Raw genomic sequence first — 21,691 nt, 5'->3', positions numbered from 1 at the left:
AACTAAGGAGATGATTGTGGACTTCAGGAAACAGCAGAGGGAACACCCCCATCCACATCGATGGAACAGTAGTGGAGAGGGTAGCAAGTTTTAAGTTCCTCGGCATACACATCACAGACAAACTGAATTGGTCCACTCACACAGACAGCATCGTGAGGAAGGCGCAGCAGCGCCTCTTCAACCTCAGGAGGCTGAAGAAATTCGGCTTGTCACCAAAAGCACTCACAAACTTCTACAGATGCACAATCGAGAGCATCCTGGCGGGCTGTATCACCGCCTGGTATGGCAACTGCACCGCCCTCAACCGTAAGGCTCTCCAGTGGGTAGTGAGGTCTGCACAACGCATCACCGGGGGCAAACTACCTGCCCTCCAGGACACCTACACCACCCGATGCTACAGGAAGGCCATAAAGATCATCAAGGACATCAACCACCCGAGCCACTGCCTGTTCACCCCGCTGTCATCCAGAAGGCGAGGTCAGTACAGGTGCATCAAAGCTGGGACCAAGAGACTGAAAAACAGCTTCTATCTCAAGGCCATCAGACTGTTAAACAGCCACCACTAACATTGAGTGGCTACTGCCAACACACTGTCAATGACACTGACTCTACTCCAGCCACTTTAATCATGGGAATTGATGGGAAATGATGTAAATATATCACTAGCCACTTTAAACAATGCTAACTTATATAATGTTACTTACCCTACATTTTTCATCTCATATGCATACGTTGATACTGTACTCTATATCATCGACTGCATCCTTATGTAATACATGTATCACTAGCCACTTTAACTATGCCACTTGGTTTACATACTTATCTCATATGTATATACTGTACTCGATATCATCTACTGTATCTTGCCTATGCTGCTCTGTACCATCACTCATTCATATATCCTTATGTACATATTCTTTATCCCCTTACACTGTGTATAAGACAGTAGGTTTTTTTTGGAATTGTTAGTTAGATTACTTGTTCGTTATTACTGCATTGTCGGAACTAGAAGCACAAGCATTTCGCTACACTCGCATTAACATCTGCTAACCATGTGTATGTGACAAATAAAATTTGATTTGATTTGATCTACTATAACTACGATAACTATTCTAACTACTATAACTACAATAACTACTATAACTACTATACCTACTATAACTACTACCACTACTATAACTACTATAACTACTATACATACTATAACTACTATAACTACTATACCTACTATAACTACTACCACTACTATAACTATTATATCTATTATAACTACTACCACTACTATAACTATTATAACTAGTATAACTACTATAACTATTAAACCTACTATAACTAGTATAACTACTATAACTAGTATAACTACTATTAAACCTACTATAACTAGTATAACTACTATAACTATTAAACCTACTATAACTACTATAACTATTAAACCTACTATAACTATTATAACTACTATAACTATTATACCTACTATAACTATTATAACTACTATAACTACTATGACTACTATAACTATTATAACTACTATAACTATTAAACCTACTATAACTATTAAACCTACTATAACTACTATAACTACTATGACTACTATAACTATTAAACCTACTATAACTAGTATAACTACTATAACTATTAAACCTACTATAACTAGTATAACTACTATAACTATTAAACCTACTATAACTACTATAACTATTAAACCTACTATAACTATTATAACTACTATGACTACTATAACTATTATAACTACTATAACTATTATAACTACTATGACTACTATAACTATTATAACTACTATAACTATTAAACCTACTATAACTATTAAACCTACTATAACTACTATAACTATTACAACTACTATTACTACTATAACTATTAAACCTACTATAACTACTATTACTACTATAACTATTTAACCTACTATAACTACTATTACTACTATAACTATTATAACTACTATAACTATTAAACCTACTATAACTACTATAACTACTAGTATAACTATAACTATTAAACCTACTATAACTACTATAACTACTATAACTATTATAAACTATTAAACCTACTATAACTATTATAACTACTATAACTATTAAACCTACTATAACTACTATTACTACTATAACTATTACTACTATAACTATTATAACTACTACTATTAAACCTACTATAACTACTATTACTACTATAACTATTATAAACTATAACTACTATAACTATTAAACCTACTATAACTACTATTAAACTACTATAACTACTATTACTATAACTATTAAACTACTAACTATAACTACTATAACTATTAAACCTACTATAACTACTATTAAACCTACTATAACTACTATAACTACTATAACTATTAAACTACTATAACTACTATAACTACTATAACTATTAAACCTACTATAACTACTATAACTATTAAACCTACTATAACTATTAAACTACTAACTTAAACTACTATAACTACTATAACTAACTATTAAACCTACTATAACTATTATAACTACTATAACTATTAAACCTACTATAACTATTATAACTACTATAACTACTATAACTATTATAACTACTAACTATTAACTACTATAACTATTAAACCTACTATATTAAACCTACTACTATATACTACTATAACTATTAAACTACTATAACTACTATAACTATTAAACTACTATAACTACTATTAAACCTACTATAACTATAACTACTATAACTATTATACCTACTATAACTATTATAACTACTATAACTATAACTATAACTACTATAACTATTAAACCTACTATAACTATTAAACCTACTATAACTACTATAACTACTATAACTATTAAACCTACTATAACTACTATTACTACTATAACCTACTATAACTACTATTACTACTATAACTATTATAACTACTATAACTATTAAACCTACTATAACTACTATAACTATTAAACCTACTATAACTACTATTACTACTATAACTAGTATAACTACTATAACTATTAAACCTACTATAACTACTATTACTACTATAACTATTATACCTACTATAACTATTAAACCTACTATAATTATTATAACTACTATAACTATTAAACCTACTATAACTACTATTACTACTATAACTATTATAACTACTATAACTATTATAACTACTATAACTATTAAACCTACTATAACTACTATTACTACTATAACTATTATAACTACTATAACTACTATAACTATTAAACCTACTATAACTACTATAACTATTAAACCTACTATAACTACTATAACTACTATAACTATTATAACTACTATAACTATTATAACTACTATAACTATTAAACCTACTATAACTACTATTACTACTATAACTATAACTACTATAACTATTAAACCTACTATTACTACTATAACTATTATAACTACTATAACTATTAAACCTACTATAACTACTATAACTATTATAACTACTATGACTACTATAACTACTATAACTATTAAACCTACTATAACTATTATAACTACTATAACTATTAAACCTACTATAACTATTATAACTACTATAACTATTAAACCTACTATAACTACTATAACTATTAAACCTACTATAACTATTAAACCTACTATAACTATTAACCTACTATAACTATTAAACCTACTATAACTATTATACCTACTATAACTATTAAAACGACTATAACTATTAAACCTACTATAACTATTAAACCTACTATAACTATTATACCTACTATAACTATTATAACTACTATAACTATTAAACCTACTATAACTATTATAACTACTATAACTATTATAACTATTATAACTACTATAACTATTAAACCTACTATAACTACTATAACTATTAAACCTACTATAACTATTATAACTACTATAACTATTAAACCTACTATAACTACTATTACTACTATAACTATTAACTACTATAACTATTATAACTACTATAACTACTATAACTATTAAACCTACTATAACTACTATAACTATTAAACCTACTATAACTACTATAACTACTATAACTACTATAACTATTATAACTACTATAACTATTATAACTACTATAACTATTAAACCTACTATAACTACTATTACTACTATAACTATTATAACTACTATAACTATTAAACCTACTATTACTACTATAACTATTATAACTACTATAACTATTAAACCTACTATAACTACTATAACTATTATAACTACTATGACTACTATAACTATTATAACTACTATAACTATTATACCTACTATAACTATTATAACTACTATAACTATTATAACTATTATAACTATTATAACTACTATAACTATTATAACTGCTATAACTATTATAACTACTATAACTATTATACCTACTATAACTATTATACCTACTATAACTATTATAACTACTATAACTATTATAACTGCTATAACTATTATAACTACTATAACTATTATACCTACTATAACTATTATACCTACTATAACTATTATACCTACTATAACTATTATACCTACTATAACTATTATACCTACTATAACTATTATAACTACTATAACTATTATAACTACTATAACTATTAAACCTACTATAACTACTACCACTACAATAACTACTACACCATAACTACTACAACTACTGTAGCTATTACTACTACTATACCTACTATAACTACTATAACTATTACTACTACTATACCTACTATAACTACTACAACTATTATACCTACTTTGACTACTATAACTACTACTATACCTACTATAACAACTATTGACTACTACAACTACTGTAGCTATTACTACTACTATACCTACTATAACTACTATAAATATTACTACTACTATACCTACTATAACTACTACAACTATTATACCTACTTTGACTACTATAACTACTACTATACCTACTATAACAACTATTGACTACTATAATTACTATAACTATTCACTACTATAACTATAACTACTAAAACTACAATAACTACTACTACTAAAACTACTATAACTACTATAACTACAATAACTACTATAACTACTACACTATAACACCTACTATAACTATTATACCTACTATAACTATTATAACTACTATAACTATTGACTACTATAACTACTATAACTACTATAACTATTAAACCTACTATAACTACTATAACTATTATAACTACTATAACTATTAAACCTACTATAACTACTATTACTACTATAACTATTATAACTACTATAACTATTATAACTACTATAACTACTATAACTATTAAACCTACTATAATTATTATAACTACTATAACTATTAAACCTACTATAACTACTATTACTACTATAACTATTATACCTATATAACTATTAAACCTACTATAACTAGTATTACTACTATAACTATTAAACCTACTATAACTATTATAACTACTATAACTATTAAACCTACTATAAATATTATAACTACTATAACTATTAAACCTACTATAACTATTATAACTACTATAACTATTAAACCTACTATAACTATTATAACTACTATAACTATTAAACCGACTATAACTAGTAAACCTACTATAACTATACCTACTATAACTATTATAACTACTATAACTATTAAACCTACTATAACTATTATACCTACTATAACTATTATAACTACTATAACTACTATAACTATTAAACCTACTATAACTATTAAACCTACTATAACTACTATTACTACTATAACTATTATAACTACTATAACTATTAAACCTACTATTACTACTATAACTACTATAACTATTAAACCTACTAGAACTATTATAACTACTATAACTATTAAACCTACTATAACTATTATACCTACTATAACTATTAAACCTACTATAACTATTATAACTACTATAACTATTAAACCGACTATAACTATTAAACCTACTATAACTATTATACCTACTATAACTATTATACCTACTATAACTATTATACCTACTATAACTATTAAACCGACTATAACTATTATAACTACTATAACTATTAAACCTACTATAACTATTATAACTATTATAACTACTATAACTATTTTAACTACTATAACTATTATAACTACTATAACTATTAAACCTACTATAACTAGTATAACTACTATAACTATTAAACCTACTATAACTACTATAACTACTATAACTATTAAACCTACTATAACTACTATAACTATTATAACTACTATAACTATTATACCTACTATAACTATTATAACTATTATAACTACTATAACTACTATAACTATTATACCTACTATAACTATTATACCTACTATAACTACTATAACTATTATAACTACTATAACTATTATAACTGCTATAACTATTATAACTACTATAACTATTATAAGTATAACTATTATACCTACCTACTATAACTATTATAACTACTATAACTATTATACCTACTATAACTATTATAACTACTATAACTACTATAACTATTATAACTACTACCACTACAATAACTACTATAACTACTACACTATAACTACTACAACTACTGTAGCTATTACTACTACTATACCTACTATAACTACTATAACTACTACTACTACTATAACTACTATAACTACTACTACTACTATACCTACTATAACTACTACAACTATTATACCTACTTTGACTACTATAACTACTACTATACCTACTATAACAACTATTGACTACTATAATTACTATAACTATTCACTACTATAACTATAACTACTAAAACTACAATAACTACTACTACTAAAACTACTATACCTACTATAACTACTATAACTACAATAACTACTATAACTACTACACTATAACACCTACTATAACTATTATACCTACTATAACTATTATACCTACTATAACTATTATAACTACTATAACTATTGACTACTATAACTACTACACTATAACTACTACAACTACTATAACTATTACTACTACAACTACTATAACTATTACTACTACTATACCTACTATAACTATAACTATTTTACCTACTTTGACTACTATAACTACTGTAACTATTATACCTACTATAACTATTATAACTACTATAACTACTACACTATAACTACTACAACTACTATAACTATTACTACTACAACTACTATAACTATTACTACTACTATACCTACTATAACTATAACTATTTTACCTACTTTGACTACTATAACTACTACACTATAACTACTACAACTACTATAACTATTACTACTACTATACCTACTATAACTATAACTATTTTACCTACTTTGACTACTATAACTACTATTACTACTACACTATAACTACTATTACTACTACACTATAACTACTATAACTACTATTACTACTACTATAACTATTATACCTACTATAACTATTATACCTACTTTGACTACTATAACTACTATTACTACTATAACTATTATACCTACTTTGACTACTATAACTATTATACCTACTTTGACTACTATAACTACTATTACTACTACTATAACTACTATAACTATTACCTACTATAACTATTATAACAATTATACCTACTTTGACTACTATAACTACTTTGACTACAGATATTAATACTATGTCTACTGTGACTAACACCATTACAACAGACCTTTGTGGAATTACTAGTCTGTGTTTATCAGATTATGTTTATAAACAGTGGTTCCCAGACATTGTTGTGCCATGACCCAACAAGGGCCATTTAAATGTGGATCCATCGGATAATGGAAGCAATGTGGTTGACCAGATCTAGAATTTAAGTGGGTGACCCTCCAAAATACTCATTGCTTGGTAAACATTACCACTGACTTGCATCAACAAAATGGCCCCGTCCCATTTGGGGGCACATTACATGATGTTTATGATATTAAAACGTACACTGAATGTCGAGCTGGAGCATTGTTGAATTGTCCGATCCGCGTTGATTTTTAGCTATGCAGAAGTACTGTGTATTACCATTGACATTAGCTACTGTGTACATCTGTTCAACTCCTATTACACTGCGTGTTTCGCTCTCGTCGACTGAGTACCAGTTATAGCTGGACACTGGTGGGTTGGCATCACTGATGCAGGTCAGAGTCACTGAACTGCCCTTCAACACTGGACCAGAGGAATTCACTGATACTGACGTGTTTCTGGGAGGATCTGGAGAGATAGATTGGTATCTGCATTAATACAGAACAACAAGAAGAACAACAACAAGAAGAAGAACAACAACAACAACAAAAATAACAACAAGAACAACAACAATAACAAGAAGAAGAACAACAACAATAACAAGAAGAAGAACAACAACAAGAACAGCATTGTTGAATAACTGCCAAAAATGTTTGGCGATGGTTGAATTGGTCTTGTAGCTACAGTATACATACACTGTACAACCACTTCTATCAGCGTCGAGTTCTGTCCTCCATGGTCGTTTCTGCCCTCACAGTAAAACTGGTGAACTTCTGCAGACACACTGGTCTCTAGCCTCGTCCCAACCCCAAGCCGTGTCGCCTGGTCTCCCTTCACACTGTACCAGGTGAAGCTGCTTACTGGTGGGTTGCCATTGCTGCTGCAGGTCAGATTCACCATCGCACCATCAAACACGGGTCCAGATGGGGTGACTGACACAGACATGGTTTTAGGACCATCTGGAGGGAAATAGACAATACACATGTTATATTGTATGTGTGACTCAAGGCTTCATTAGCCTCCTGAGCTAAAGCCTTTTTAACACCAGTATTATATAGGCTTATGTATCTTTACAGACTCGAGACTATGTTAGTCTACTGAGCTAAACCCTTGTGAGTGAACAGCTAAAATAGTTTTTATTTACTAACTCTATTTTTTATCAATGTACCAATCGGGCTTCAGGAAGAAGCATAGCACAATTACAGCAGCCATGAAGGTTTTAAATGATATCACTGAAGCCCTTGACAAAAAACAGCACTGTGTCTCACTTTTTACTGATCTCTCTAAGGCTTTTGATACAGTTGATCATGCTATACTAAGGTAGAGATGGTTGAGTGTAGGTCTTTCGGAGCATGCAGTTGCATGGTTTGCTAACCACCTGTCTGATAGAACTCAGTGCACTCTGTTGGATGGGCTCATGTCTGTTAAATTGTCTGTCTGTAATGGTGTGCCCCAAGGCTCTGTACTTGGTCCTCTCTTATTCACTATTTATATAAATGATTTAGACAAAAATGTCCAAAATGCACAACTACATTTTTATGCTGATGATACTGTTATTTACTGTTACTGTACAGCAGTTTTCAGTTCTTTCCACAGATTCTCGATTGGATTCAGGTCTGGACTTTGACTTGGCCATTCTAACACCTGGATATGTTTATTTTTGAACCATTCCATTGTAGATTTTGCTTTATGTTTTGGATCATTGTCTTGTTGGAAGACAAATCTCCGTCCCAGTCTCAGGTCTTTTGCAGACTCCATCAGGTTTTCTTCCAGAATGGTCCTGTATTTGGCTCCATCCATCTTCCCATCAATTTTAACCATCTTCCCTGTCCCTGCTGAAGAAAAGCAGGCCCAAACCATGATGCTGCCACCACCATGTTTGACAGTGGGGATAGGGTGTTCAGGGTGATGAGCTGTGTTGCTTTTACGCCAAACATAACGTTTTGCATTGTTGCCAAAAAGTTCAATTTTGGTTTCATCTGACCAGAGCACCTTCTTCCACATGTTTGGTGTGTCTCCCAGGTGGCTTGTGGCAAACTTTAAACAACACTTTTTATGGATATCTTTAAGAAATGGCTTTCTTCTTGCCACTCTTCCATAAAGGCCAGATTTGTGCAATATACGACTGATTGTTGTCCTATGGACAGAGTCTCCCACCTCAGCTGTAGATCTCTGCAGTTCATCCAGAGTGATCATGGGCCCCTTGGCTGCATCTCTGATCAGTCTTCTCCTTGTATGAGCTGAACGTTTAGAGGGACGGCCAGGTCTTGGTAGATTTGCAGTGTTCTGATACTCCTTCCATTTCAATATTATCGCTTGCACAGTGCTCCTTGGGATGTTTAAAGCTTGGGAAATCTTTTTGTATCCAAATCCGGCTTTAAACTTCTTCACAACAGTATCTCGGACCTGCCTGGTGTGTTCCTTGTTCTTCATGATGCTCTCTGCGCTTTTAACGGACCTCTGAGACTATCACAGTGCAGGTGCATTTATACGGAGACTTGATTACACACAGGTGGATTGTATTTATCATCATTAGTCATTTAGGTCAACATTGGATCATTCAGAGATCCTCACTGAACTTCTGGAGAGAGGTTGCTGCACTGAAAGTAAAGGGGCTGAATAATTTTGCACGCCCAATTCTTAAGTTTTTGATTTGTTAAAAAGGTTTGAAATATCCAATAAATGTCGTTCCACTTCATGATTGTGTCCCACTTGTTGTTGATTCTTCACAAAAAAATACAGTTTTATATCTTTATGTTTGAAGCCTGAAATGTGGCAAAAGGTCGCAAAGTTCAAGGGGGCCGAATACTTTCGCAAGGCACTGTAAGTGACATTAACAGACACTTTTAGCCAAAGCAACTTACAGTCATGCGTGAAAACCTTTAACATATGGGTGGTCCCCCCCGGGAACTGAACCTATAACCCTGAACGGAGGGAGTGCTATGCTCTACCAACTGAGATACAGAAGGCCACAGACAAGCTTACTGTACACTGGTTCCTTGAACACACTCCACTACACTTACACCACACAGTTACTTTAGTGATCGTTGAATTATGTGCTCCACACATATTCTTGGCTTCACAGTAGAAGTGGGTATTGTCCGCCCAGATTTTGGTCCTCAGGACCGGCCCATAGCCTGTAGATCTGGTGTCACCCGCTCTCACTGAGTACCAGTGGTAGCTGATCCCTGGTGGGTTGGCATCACTGCTGCAGGTCAGAGTCACTGAGCTGCCCTCTAACACTTCGCTAGAGGGAATCACAGATACTGACGTATTCCTGGGAGGATCTGGAAGGAAAGGAAACATAAAAATGATAATCTTGTCATGTCAACAAATTAATAGAACTAATTAATGTCAACAAAACAGCAACAAACACAAAAAAACAGTTTGAGCTGACAGATTATATATATATATTTTTAATTAAGAATACACTCCAATAAAAAAGGTCAGAGGTCAGAGGTGATATTTTTTATTTTATTTATCCGTTATTTTACCAGGTAAGTTGACTGAGAACACGTTCTCATTTACAGCAACGACCTGGGGAATAGTTACAGGGGAGAGGAGGGGGATGAATGAGGGGAGAGGAGGGGGATGAATGAGGGGAGAGGAGGGGGATGAATGAGGGGAGAGGAGGGGGATGAATGAGGGGAGAGGAGGGGGATGAATGAGGGGAGAGGAGGGGGATGAATGAGGGGAGAGGAGGGGGATGAATGAGGGGAGAGGAGGGGGATGAATGAGGGGAGAGGAGGGGGATGAATGAGGGGAGAGGAGGGGGATGAATGAGCCAATTGTAAACACTGACAACTTTTCAGAAAGTTGTCCACCATTTTTGTTGTTGTTACAGCCTGAATTTAAAATGAATTAAATTGAGACGCTGTGTCACTGGCCTACCCACAATACACCAGAATGTCACAAGGGAAATATACTCTTTTGGATATTTTATTTTATTTTTATAAGTATTACAAATGGAAAGCTGAAATGTCTTGAGTCAATAATGATGCAAACCCTTTATGGCAATTCCTACATAAGTTCAGTAGGGAAAATGTGCTTAGCACTCCGTGTGCAAATTATAGTGTTCAACGTGATCTTTAAATGACTTCCCCATCTCTGCACCCCCCAACACATACAGATAATTGTAAGGTCCCTCAGTAGAGCATTGAATTTCAAACAGAGATTCAACCACAAAGACCAGGGAGGTTTTCCAATGACTCGCAGAGAAGGGCACCTATTGGTAAATGGGTCAAAATTAGAAGAAAAAAACAGACATTGAATATCCCTTTGAGGAAACTGCTCAGGGATTTCACGATGAGATCAGTGGTGACTTTAGAACAGTTAAAGAGTTTAATGGTTGTGATAGAAAACAGAGGATGGATCAACAACATTATAGTTACTCCACAATACTAACCTAAATGACAGAGTGTAAAGAAGGAAGCCTGTACAGAATGGAAATCCCTGAGTGGTTTCCTTCCTCTCCTGCGACCGAGTTAGGAAGGACGCCTGTATTTTTGTAGTGACTGGGTTTATTGATACACCATCCAAAGTGTAATTAATAACTTCACCATGCCCTAAGGTAAGGTGAGGTAGTCATAAAAAAATAATCTTAAACACTATTATTGCAAATGAAGGGAGTCCATGTAAATTGTTATGTGAATTGCTAAGCAAATATTTACTCTTGAAATTATTTAGGCTTGCCATAACAAAAGGGTTGAATACTTAATAACTACATTTTAAACTTTCAATGATTTATTAATCCATAAAAATGTATAAAATCATCATTCCACTCTGACATTATTGAGCTACTATGTGTAGGCATGTGCCAAATCATCTACATTTAATCCACATTCAGACTATAACACAACCAAAATGTGTAAAGAAATAATAATCAAGGTGTGTGAATACTTTCTGAATGCACTAGGGGGGGTGCTCAACCTTCACTTCATCACTTAAAATTATGCAACACTTCCAGTAACATCTGCCACAACTACAACATATTTTAGACCATGCCCCCAAATATGCTAATAAGCCCCAACACTTCCAGTAACAGCTGGCACAAATACAACATATTTTAGACCATGCCCCCAAATATGCTAATAAGCCCCAACACTTCCAGTAACAGCTGGCACAATTACAACATATTTTAGACCATGCCCCCAAATATGCTAATAAGCCCCAACACTTCCAGTAACAGCTGGCACAATTACAACATATTTTAGACCATGCCCCCAAATATGCTAATAAGCCCCAACACTTCCAGTAACAGCTGGCACAATTACAACATATTTTAGACCATGCCCCCAAATATGCTAATAAGCCCCAACACTTCCAGTAACAGCTGGCACAATTACAACATATTTTAGACCATGCCCCCAAATATGCTAATAATCCCCAACACTTCCAGTAACAGCTGGCACAACTACAACATATTTTAGACCATGCCCCCAAATATGCTAATAAGCCCCAACACTTCCAGTAACAGCTGGCACAATTACAACATATTTTAGACCATGCCCCCAAATATGCTAATAAGCCCCAACACTTCCAGTAACAGCTGGCACAATTACAACATATTTTAGACCATGCCCCCAAATATGCTAATAAGCCCCAACACTTCCAGTAACAGCTGGCACAATTACAACATATTTTAGACCATGCCCCCAAATATGCTAATAAGCCCCAACACTTCCAGTAACAGCTGGCACAATTACAACATATTTTAGACCATGCCCCCAAATATGCTAATAAGCCCCAACACTTCCAGTAACAGCTGGCACAACTACAACATATTTTAGACCATGCCCCCAAATATGCTAATAAGCCCCAACACTTCCAGTAACAGCTGGCACAATTACAACATATTTTAGACCATGCCCCCAAATATGCTAATAAGCCCCAACACTTCCAGTAACAGCTGGCACAATTACAACATATTTTAGACCATGCCCCCAAATATGCTAATAAGCCCCAACACTTCCAGTAACAGCTGGCACAATTACAACATATTTTAGACCATGCCCCCAAATATGCTAATAAGCCCCAACACTTCCAGTAACAGCTGGCACAATTACAACATATTTTAGACCATGCCCCCAAATATGCTAATAATCCCCAACACTTCCAGTAACAGCTGGCACAACTACAACATATTTTAGACCATGCCCCCAAATATGCTAATAAGCCCCAACACTTCCAGTAACAGCTGGCACAATTACAACATATTTTAGACCATGCCCCCAAATATGCTAATAAGCCCCAACACTTCCAGTAACAGCTGGCACAATTACAACATATTTTAGACCATGCCCCCAAATATGCTAATAAGCCCCAACACTTCCAGTAACAGCTGGCACAATTACAACATATTTTAGACCATGCCCCCAAATATGCTAATAAGCCCCAACACTTCCAGTAACAGCTGGCACAATTACAACATATTTTAGACCATGCCCCAAATATGCTAATAAGCCCCAACACTTCCAGTAACAGCTGGCACAACTACAACATATTTTAGACCATGCCCCCAAATATGCTAATAAGCCCCAACACTTCCAGTAACAGCTGGCACAATTACAACATATTTTAGACCATGCCCCCAAATATGCTAATAAGCCCCAACACTTCCAGTAACAGCTGGCACAATTACAACATATTTTAGACCATGCCCCCAAATATGCTAATAAGCCCCAACACTTCCAGTAACAGCTGGCACAATTACAACATATTTTAGACCATGCCCCCAAATATGCTAATAAGCCCCAACACTTCCAGTAACAGCTGGCACAATTACAACATATTTTAGACCATGCCCCCAAATATGCTAATAAGCCCCAACACTTCCAGTAACAGCTGGCACAACTACAACATATTTTAGACCATGCCCCCAAATATGCTAATAAGCCCCAACACTTCCAGTAACAGCTGGCACAATTACAACATATTTTAGACCATGCCCCCAAATATGCTAATAAGCCCCAACACTTCCAGTAACAGCTGGCACAACTACAACATATTTTAGACCATGCCCCCAAATATGCTAATAAGCCCCAACACTTCCAGTAACAGCTGGCACAATTACAACATATTTTAGACCATGCCCCCAAATATGCTAATAAGCCCCAACACTTCAGTAACATCTGGCACAACTACAACATATTTTAGACCATGCCCCCAAATATGCTAATAAGCCCCAACACTTCCAGTAACAGCTGGCACAACTACAACATATTTTAGACCATGCCCCCAAATATGCTAATAAGCCCCAACACTTCCAGTAACAGCTGGCACAATTACAACATATTTTAGACCATGCCCCCAAATATGCTAATAAGCCCCAACACTTCCAGTAACAGCTGGCACAATTACAACATATTTTAGACCATGCCCCCAAATATGCTAATAAGCCCCAACACTTCCAGTAACAGCTGGCACAATTACAACATATTTTAGACCATGCCCCCAAATATGCTAATAAGCCCCAACACTTCCAGTAACAGCTGGCACAATTACAACATATTTTAGACCATGCCCCCAAATATGCTAATAAGCCCCAACACTTCCAGTAACAGCTGGCACAACTACAACATATTTTAGACCATGCCCCCAAATATGCTAATAAGCCCCAACACTTCCAGTAACAGCTGGCACAATTACAACATATTTTAGACCATGCCCCCAAATATGCTAATAAGCCCCAACACTTCCAGTAACATCTGCCACAACTACAACATATTTTAGACCATGCCCCCAAATATGCTAATAAGCCCCAACACTTCCAGTAACAGCTGGCACAATTACAACATATTTTAGACCATGCCCCCAAATATGCTAATAAGCCCCAACACTTCAAGTAACATCTGCCACAACTACAACATATTTTAGACCATGGCCCCAAATATGCTAATAAGCCCCAACACTTCCAGTAACAGCTGGCACAATTACAACATATTTTAGACCATGCCCCCAAATATGCTAATAAGCCCCAACACTTCAAGTAACATCTGCCACAACTACAACATATTTTAGACCATGCCCCCAAATATGCTAATAAGCCCCAACACTTCCAGTAACAGCTGGCACAATTACAACATATTTTAGACCATGCCCCCAAATATGCTAATAAGCCCCAACACTTCCAGTAACCGCTGGCACAAATACAACATATTTTAGACCATGCCCTCCAAATATGCTAATAAGCCCCAACACTTCCAGTAACAGCTGGCACAATTACAACATATTTTAGACCATGCCCCCCAAATATGCTAATAAGCCCCAACACTTCCAGTAACAGCTGGCACAAATACAACATATTTTAGACCATGCCCCAAAATATGCTAATAATCCCTCCGTCAGCACATTGCCCCACCCACATTTCAAGGTTCAGAAATGATTGTTCCTTACATTGAATATATTGGGTAGAAAATGTTCCATTATACTACATCTTTACCCATAAAGGCACTGACCATTAGCATGTGAGTTACCTAACAACCATAGATGCATCTAAAGTATCATATGTGTACGGAGCACTCAGAACGTAGTCAGACCCCTTCCATTCTTTTCAACATTTTGCTACGTTATTACGCCTTATTTTAAAATGTATTAAAACATTTCCTTTTTTCTCATCAATCTACACACATTACCCTATAAAAAAAAAACAGGTTTTTATACATTTTTGAAATATCACATTTACATTAGTATTCAGACCCTCTACACATGCTGCAACCACCATGCTTCACCGTAGGGATGGTGCAAGGTTTCCTCCGGACATGATGCTGCCACCACCATGCTTCACCGTAGGGATGGTTCAAGGTTTCCTCCGGACATGATGCTGCCACCACCATGCTTCACCGTAGGGATGGTGCAAGGTGTCCTCCAGACGTGATGCTGCCACCACCATGCTTCAACATAGGGATGGTTCAAGGTTTCCTCCAGACGTGATGCTGCCACCACCATGCTTCACCACCATGCTTCACCGTAGGGATGGTGCAAGGTTCCTCATGATGCTGCCACCACCATGGAGGGATGATCCGGACATGATGCCACCACCATGCTTCAGGGATGGTGCATAGGGATGGCTTCAACATAGGGATGGTTCAAGGTTTCCTCCAGACGTGATGCTGCCACCACCATGCTTCACCGTAGGGATGGTGCAAGGTTTCATCCAGATGTGATGCTGCACCACCATGCTTCACCGTAGGGATGGTGCAAGGTTTCCTCCGGACATGATGCTGCCACCACCATGATGCTGCCACCACCATGCTTCACGTAGGGATGGTGCAAGGTTTCCTCCGGACATGATGCTGCCACCACCATGCTTCACCGTAGGGAGGTGTCCACCGTAGGGATGGTGAGGTGTCCTCAGACGTGATGCTGCCACCACCATGCTTCAACATAGGGATGGTTCAAGGTTTCCTCCAGACGTGATGCTGCCACCACCATGCTTCACCGTAGGGATGGTGCAAGGTTTCATCCAGATGTGATGCTGCCACCACCATGCTTCAACGTAGGGATGGTGCAAGGTTTCCTCCAGACGTGATGCTGCCACCACCATGCTTCACCGTAGGGATGGTGCAAGGTTTCCTCCAGACGTGATGCTGCCACCACCATGCTTCACCATAGGGATGGTTCAAGGTTTCCTCCAGACGTGATGCTGCCACCACCATGCTTCACCGTAGGGATGGTGCAAGGTTTCCTCCAGATGTGATGCTTGGCGTTCAGGCCAAAGAGTTCAATCTTGGTTTCATCAGACCAGAGAATCTTGTTTATTGTGGTCTGGTGCCTTTTGGCAAACTCCAAGTGCCTTGTCATGTGCCTTTTACTGAGGAGTGGCTTCCGTCTGGCCACTCTTATCATAAAGGCCTGATTGGTGTAGTGCTGCAGAGATGGTTGTCCTTCTGGAAGATTCTCCCATCTTCACAGAGGAACTCTGGAGATCTGTAAGAGTGACCATCGGGTTCTTGGTCATCTCCCTGACCAAGGCCCTTCTCCCCCGATTGCTCAGTTTGGCCGGGCGGCCAGCTCTAGGAAGAGTCGGTTCCAAACTTCTTCCATTTAAGAATGATGGAAGCTACTGTGTTCTTGGGGACCTTCAATGCTGCCAGAATTGTTTGTTACCCTCTCTCAGACCTGTCCTGCAACACAATCGTGTCTCGGAGCTCTACGGACAATTCCTTCAACCTCATGGCTTGGTTTTTTGCTCTGAGATGCACTGTCAACTGTGGGACCTTATATAGACAGGTGTGTCCCTTTCCAAATCATGTCCAATCAATTGAATTTACCGCAGGTGGACTCCAATCAAGTTGTTGAAACATCTCAAGGATGATATATAGAAACAGGATGCACTTGAGCTGAATTTCGAGCCTCATAGCAAAGGGTCTGAATACTTAAGTAAATAAGGTATTTCTGTTTTTAATTTTAAACCGCCTGTTTTTGCTTAGTCATTATGGGTTATTAGATGGGGGGGAAACATTATAATTTCATCAATTTTAGAATAAGGCTGTAACGTATGGTTCTACATGGAACCAGAGGGTTCTTCATGAGAGGATTATAAACAAAAAAAGGGTTGTACGTGGAACTCAAAAAGGTTCCCCCATAGGGACAAATGACAGAATGGCTATTGTTTTTAATCTTTCAACGATCTTTCTCAATCGTCACCCGCAGAGCCGGTGGTGGAGCGGGAAATTCAGTTCACTGGCAACGAAGAGGTTGTGAGTTCAAAGTCCCAGTGAGATTGACTCCCAAGTAATCAGAATACAGTAAGTAATCAGAATACAGCAGCATACTGTCCTTAACAGTAATACTTCCTTAAAAATGCAGCAATGTTTTGTATATTTACCATATTTCCACTGCAATCAGTAACTGGGATTGTTTTTCTTACAGTGTAATGAAGAACCCTCTGGATCTATCAGTGGAACCATCTGGTTCTATCAGTGTAATGAAGAACCCTCTGGTTCTATCAGTGTAATGAAGAACCCTCTGGTTCTATCAGTGGAACCCTCTGGTTCTATCAGTGTAATGAAGAACCCTCTGGATCTATCAGCGCAATGAAGAACCCTCTGGTTCTATCAGTGGAACCCCCCGGTTTCTATCAGTGGAACCTTCTGGTTCTATCAGTGTAACCCTCTGGTTCTATCAGTGGAACCCTCTGGTTCTATCAGTGGAACCCTCTGGTTCTATCAGTGGAACCCTCTGGATCTATCAGTGTAATGAAGAACCCTCTGGATCTATCAGTGTAATGAAGAACCCTCTGGATCTATCAGTGCAATGAAGAACCCTCTGTATCTATCAGTGTAATGAAGAACCCTCTGGATCTATCAGTGTAATGAAGAACCCTCTGGATCTATCAGTGTAATGAAGAACCCCCTGGATCTATCAGTGGGACCCTCTGGTTCTATCAGTGTAATGAAGAACCCCCTGGATCTATCAGTGGAACCCTCTGGTTCTATCAGTGTAATGAAGAACCCTCTGGTTCTATCAGTGTAATGAAGAACCCTCTGGATCTATCAGTGTAATGAAGAACCCCTGGATCTATCAGTGGAACCCTCTGGTTCTATCAGTGTGAAGAACCCCTGGAAGTGGAAATCAGTGGAACCCCTGGATCTATCAGTGGGACCCTCTGGTTCTATCAGTGTAATGAAGAACCCCCTGGATCTATCAGTGGAACCCTCTGGTTCTATCAGTGTAATGAAGAACCCCCTGGTTCTATCAGTGTAATGAAGAACCCTCTGGATATATCAGTGTAATGAAGAACCCTCTGTATCTATCAGTGCAATGAAGAACCCTCTGGATCTATCAGGGGAACCCTCTTGTTCTATCAGTGGAACCCTGGTTTTATCAGTGTAATGAAGAACCGCCTGTTTCTATCAGTGGGACCCTCTGGTTCTATCAGTGTAATGAAGAACCCCCTGGATCTATCAGTGGAACCCTCTGGTTCTATCAGTGTAATGAAGAACCCTCTGGTTCTATCAGTGTAATGAAGAACCCTCTGGATCTATCAGTGTAATGAAGAACCCTCTGGATCTATCAGTGGAATGAAGAACCCTCTGGTTCTATCATTGGAATGAAGAACCATCTGGTTCTATCAGTGTAATGAAGAACCCTCTGGATCTATCAGTGTAATGAAGAACCCTATGGTTCTATCAGTGGAACCCTCTGGTTCTATCAGTGTAATGAAGAACCCTCTGGTTCTATCAGTGTAATGAAGAACCCTCTGGATCTATCAGTGTAATGAAGAACCCTATGGTTCTATCAGTGGAACCCTCTGGTTCTATCAGTGTAATGAAGAACCCTCTGGTTCTATCAGCGTAATGAAGAACCGTCTGGATCTATCAGTGGAACCCTCTGGTTCTATCAGTGTAATGAAGAACCTTCTGGTTTTATCAGTGTAATGAAGAACCCTCGAACCCTCAGACCCCTCATAAATCTAGTCTTTAGCCACACCCCACCAGGGAAGTAGTTCTGACCCACTGTTTGGAATGCACTGATCTGAATACTCACTAGTGCAGACCGTTCCTTCCACCCCACCTTGACACAGGGTACCTGAAACACACAGCAGTTCACTATCAGGACCGGACAGCAGGGTTTGGGGTCAATTCCATTTCTATTTGACCCCAACCCTGCTGGATAGATGGCTTGGACAACAAACTACTAAGTTAGTGGTCTCTGTTTCCAGGGCTGGGTTCAACAGGACTGAGTTAGTGGTCTCTGTTCCCAGGGCTGGGTTCAACAGGACTGAGTTAGTGGTCTCTGTTCCCAGGGCTGGGTTCAACAGGACTGAGTTAGTGGTCTCTGTTCCCAGGGCTGGGTTCAACAACCCAATACAATACTGACACTGAAGGAATAACTATCACATCATAACCTACGTTTATTGACAAATTGATCATTTTTTAATTCCTCTAAAAATTGAAAAATTCTTCCTTCTCAAACTTGACCTGAACATATATTAGAAAGAAATGTAGCAAATTAAATAAAAACCTGTCAGCAGCCAGCCCAGAAAGATGAGTCTCTCTGCGCCTTTCATCTCTGCACAGGGTGAGACACACACACACACACACACACACACACACACAACGATATAATCAGCAGACACTCTCACTACATGACCATCAAAAAGGCACAATTAGTCATCAATGTAAAACAAATAAATAATAATCATCACATCAAAAAAAGTTTAAACTAAATAATATCATAAGTTCCTATAACATTCATACATGTTCAACCATTCATTGTTGTTTTTGTCACACTGATTTATTGTAAATACACAATAAATCAACCTACCATGTAAAGTTTCACCTAGAAATGTTTAAAAAAACACACTAAAAAACGGATTTAAAAACTCAACGATTGTCCTAATGATAATTCCTCTGCTGGAAATGGTGGTCCTTCTCATTCTTCACCCAGACACAGAGTGGTCCCGTCGTCAAGCACGAATACAGACAAAACTTACATCATTAGTATCCGTCAATAGCGTTCAAATAAATGGCTGGAAAGGAATAGACCGAGGGCTACATCTGGTGGCTGTTCAATACAATTATATCAGCTACTAAAAACGGGGGACCCGTGTTATGTGCACGTCAATGAAACGTAAATTCACTCTTTGTTTTATGCGCTTTTCTCTCTACCCGTATTCTGACCTTGCATTTAAGCATGATAATAAGCATACAAATCACCAAGGGCACGAATCTGATTTAGGACATTAAAAATGCCTTTCTTACAAAAATCATTTTCTACTCACTTCTCAGTAGTTGGGGGCATTTTAACGGGCTTTGCAGACATGGTTCCCTTTGCTCGCGCTGAATACATTTACCTTCACCGCTGAAAACACTCCCACTTGCTGGCCAACAGATTGTCTCATGGAGTTTTCATTCAATAGGGTTTTCAGTACATTTATCTTAATTATCCCTTTCAAGCTGCAATATGTAAGATTTTGGGCAACCAACCAAAATCACATAGAAATATGAATATCAGGGAATATCAGTCCACTAATACAGAACTAGTAAAGGCCCAGTGCAATACTGTTGAGGAAGAAAAAAATAAATATATATTTATATTTATAGTTG

At 36.5% G+C, this 21,691-nt stretch overlaps 1 protein-coding gene across 2 annotated transcripts in view; it reads right to left on the bottom strand.

Moving 5' to 3' along the window:
- LOC112237821 (B-cell receptor CD22) overlaps positions 1-21,363 on the bottom strand; it is a 33,915-nt gene extending 12,552 nt beyond the window's left edge. Inside the window, exons 1-6 of one of the 2 annotated variants that reach the window (XM_042308969.1) lie at positions 20,910-21,363; positions 20,607-20,654; positions 20,130-20,171; positions 10,664-10,927; positions 8,336-8,599; positions 7,920-8,108 (exon numbers count right to left, since the gene is read on the bottom strand). In XM_042308969.1, coding sequence (XP_042164903.1) covers positions 7,920-8,108; positions 8,336-8,599; positions 10,664-10,927; positions 20,130-20,171; positions 20,607-20,652 — 805 coding nt within the window. In that variant the 5' untranslated portion in view covers positions 20,653-20,654; positions 20,910-21,363. Of the gene's footprint in view, positions 1-7,841; positions 8,109-8,335; positions 8,600-10,663; positions 10,928-20,129; positions 20,172-20,606; positions 20,655-20,909 lie in introns of both variants that reach the window. The other variant, XM_042308968.1, reaches the window with a different exon arrangement.
- Between the last annotated feature and the right edge of the window lie 328 nt (positions 21,364-21,691).

The sequence above is a fragment of the Oncorhynchus tshawytscha genome, linkage group LG30 (genome assembly GCF_018296145.1).
Source record: "Oncorhynchus tshawytscha isolate Ot180627B linkage group LG30, Otsh_v2.0, whole genome shotgun sequence".
Lineage (NCBI taxonomy): Eukaryota > Metazoa > Chordata > Actinopteri > Salmoniformes > Salmonidae > Oncorhynchus > Oncorhynchus tshawytscha.
This window is presented reverse-complemented; position numbering and strand designations above follow the sequence as displayed.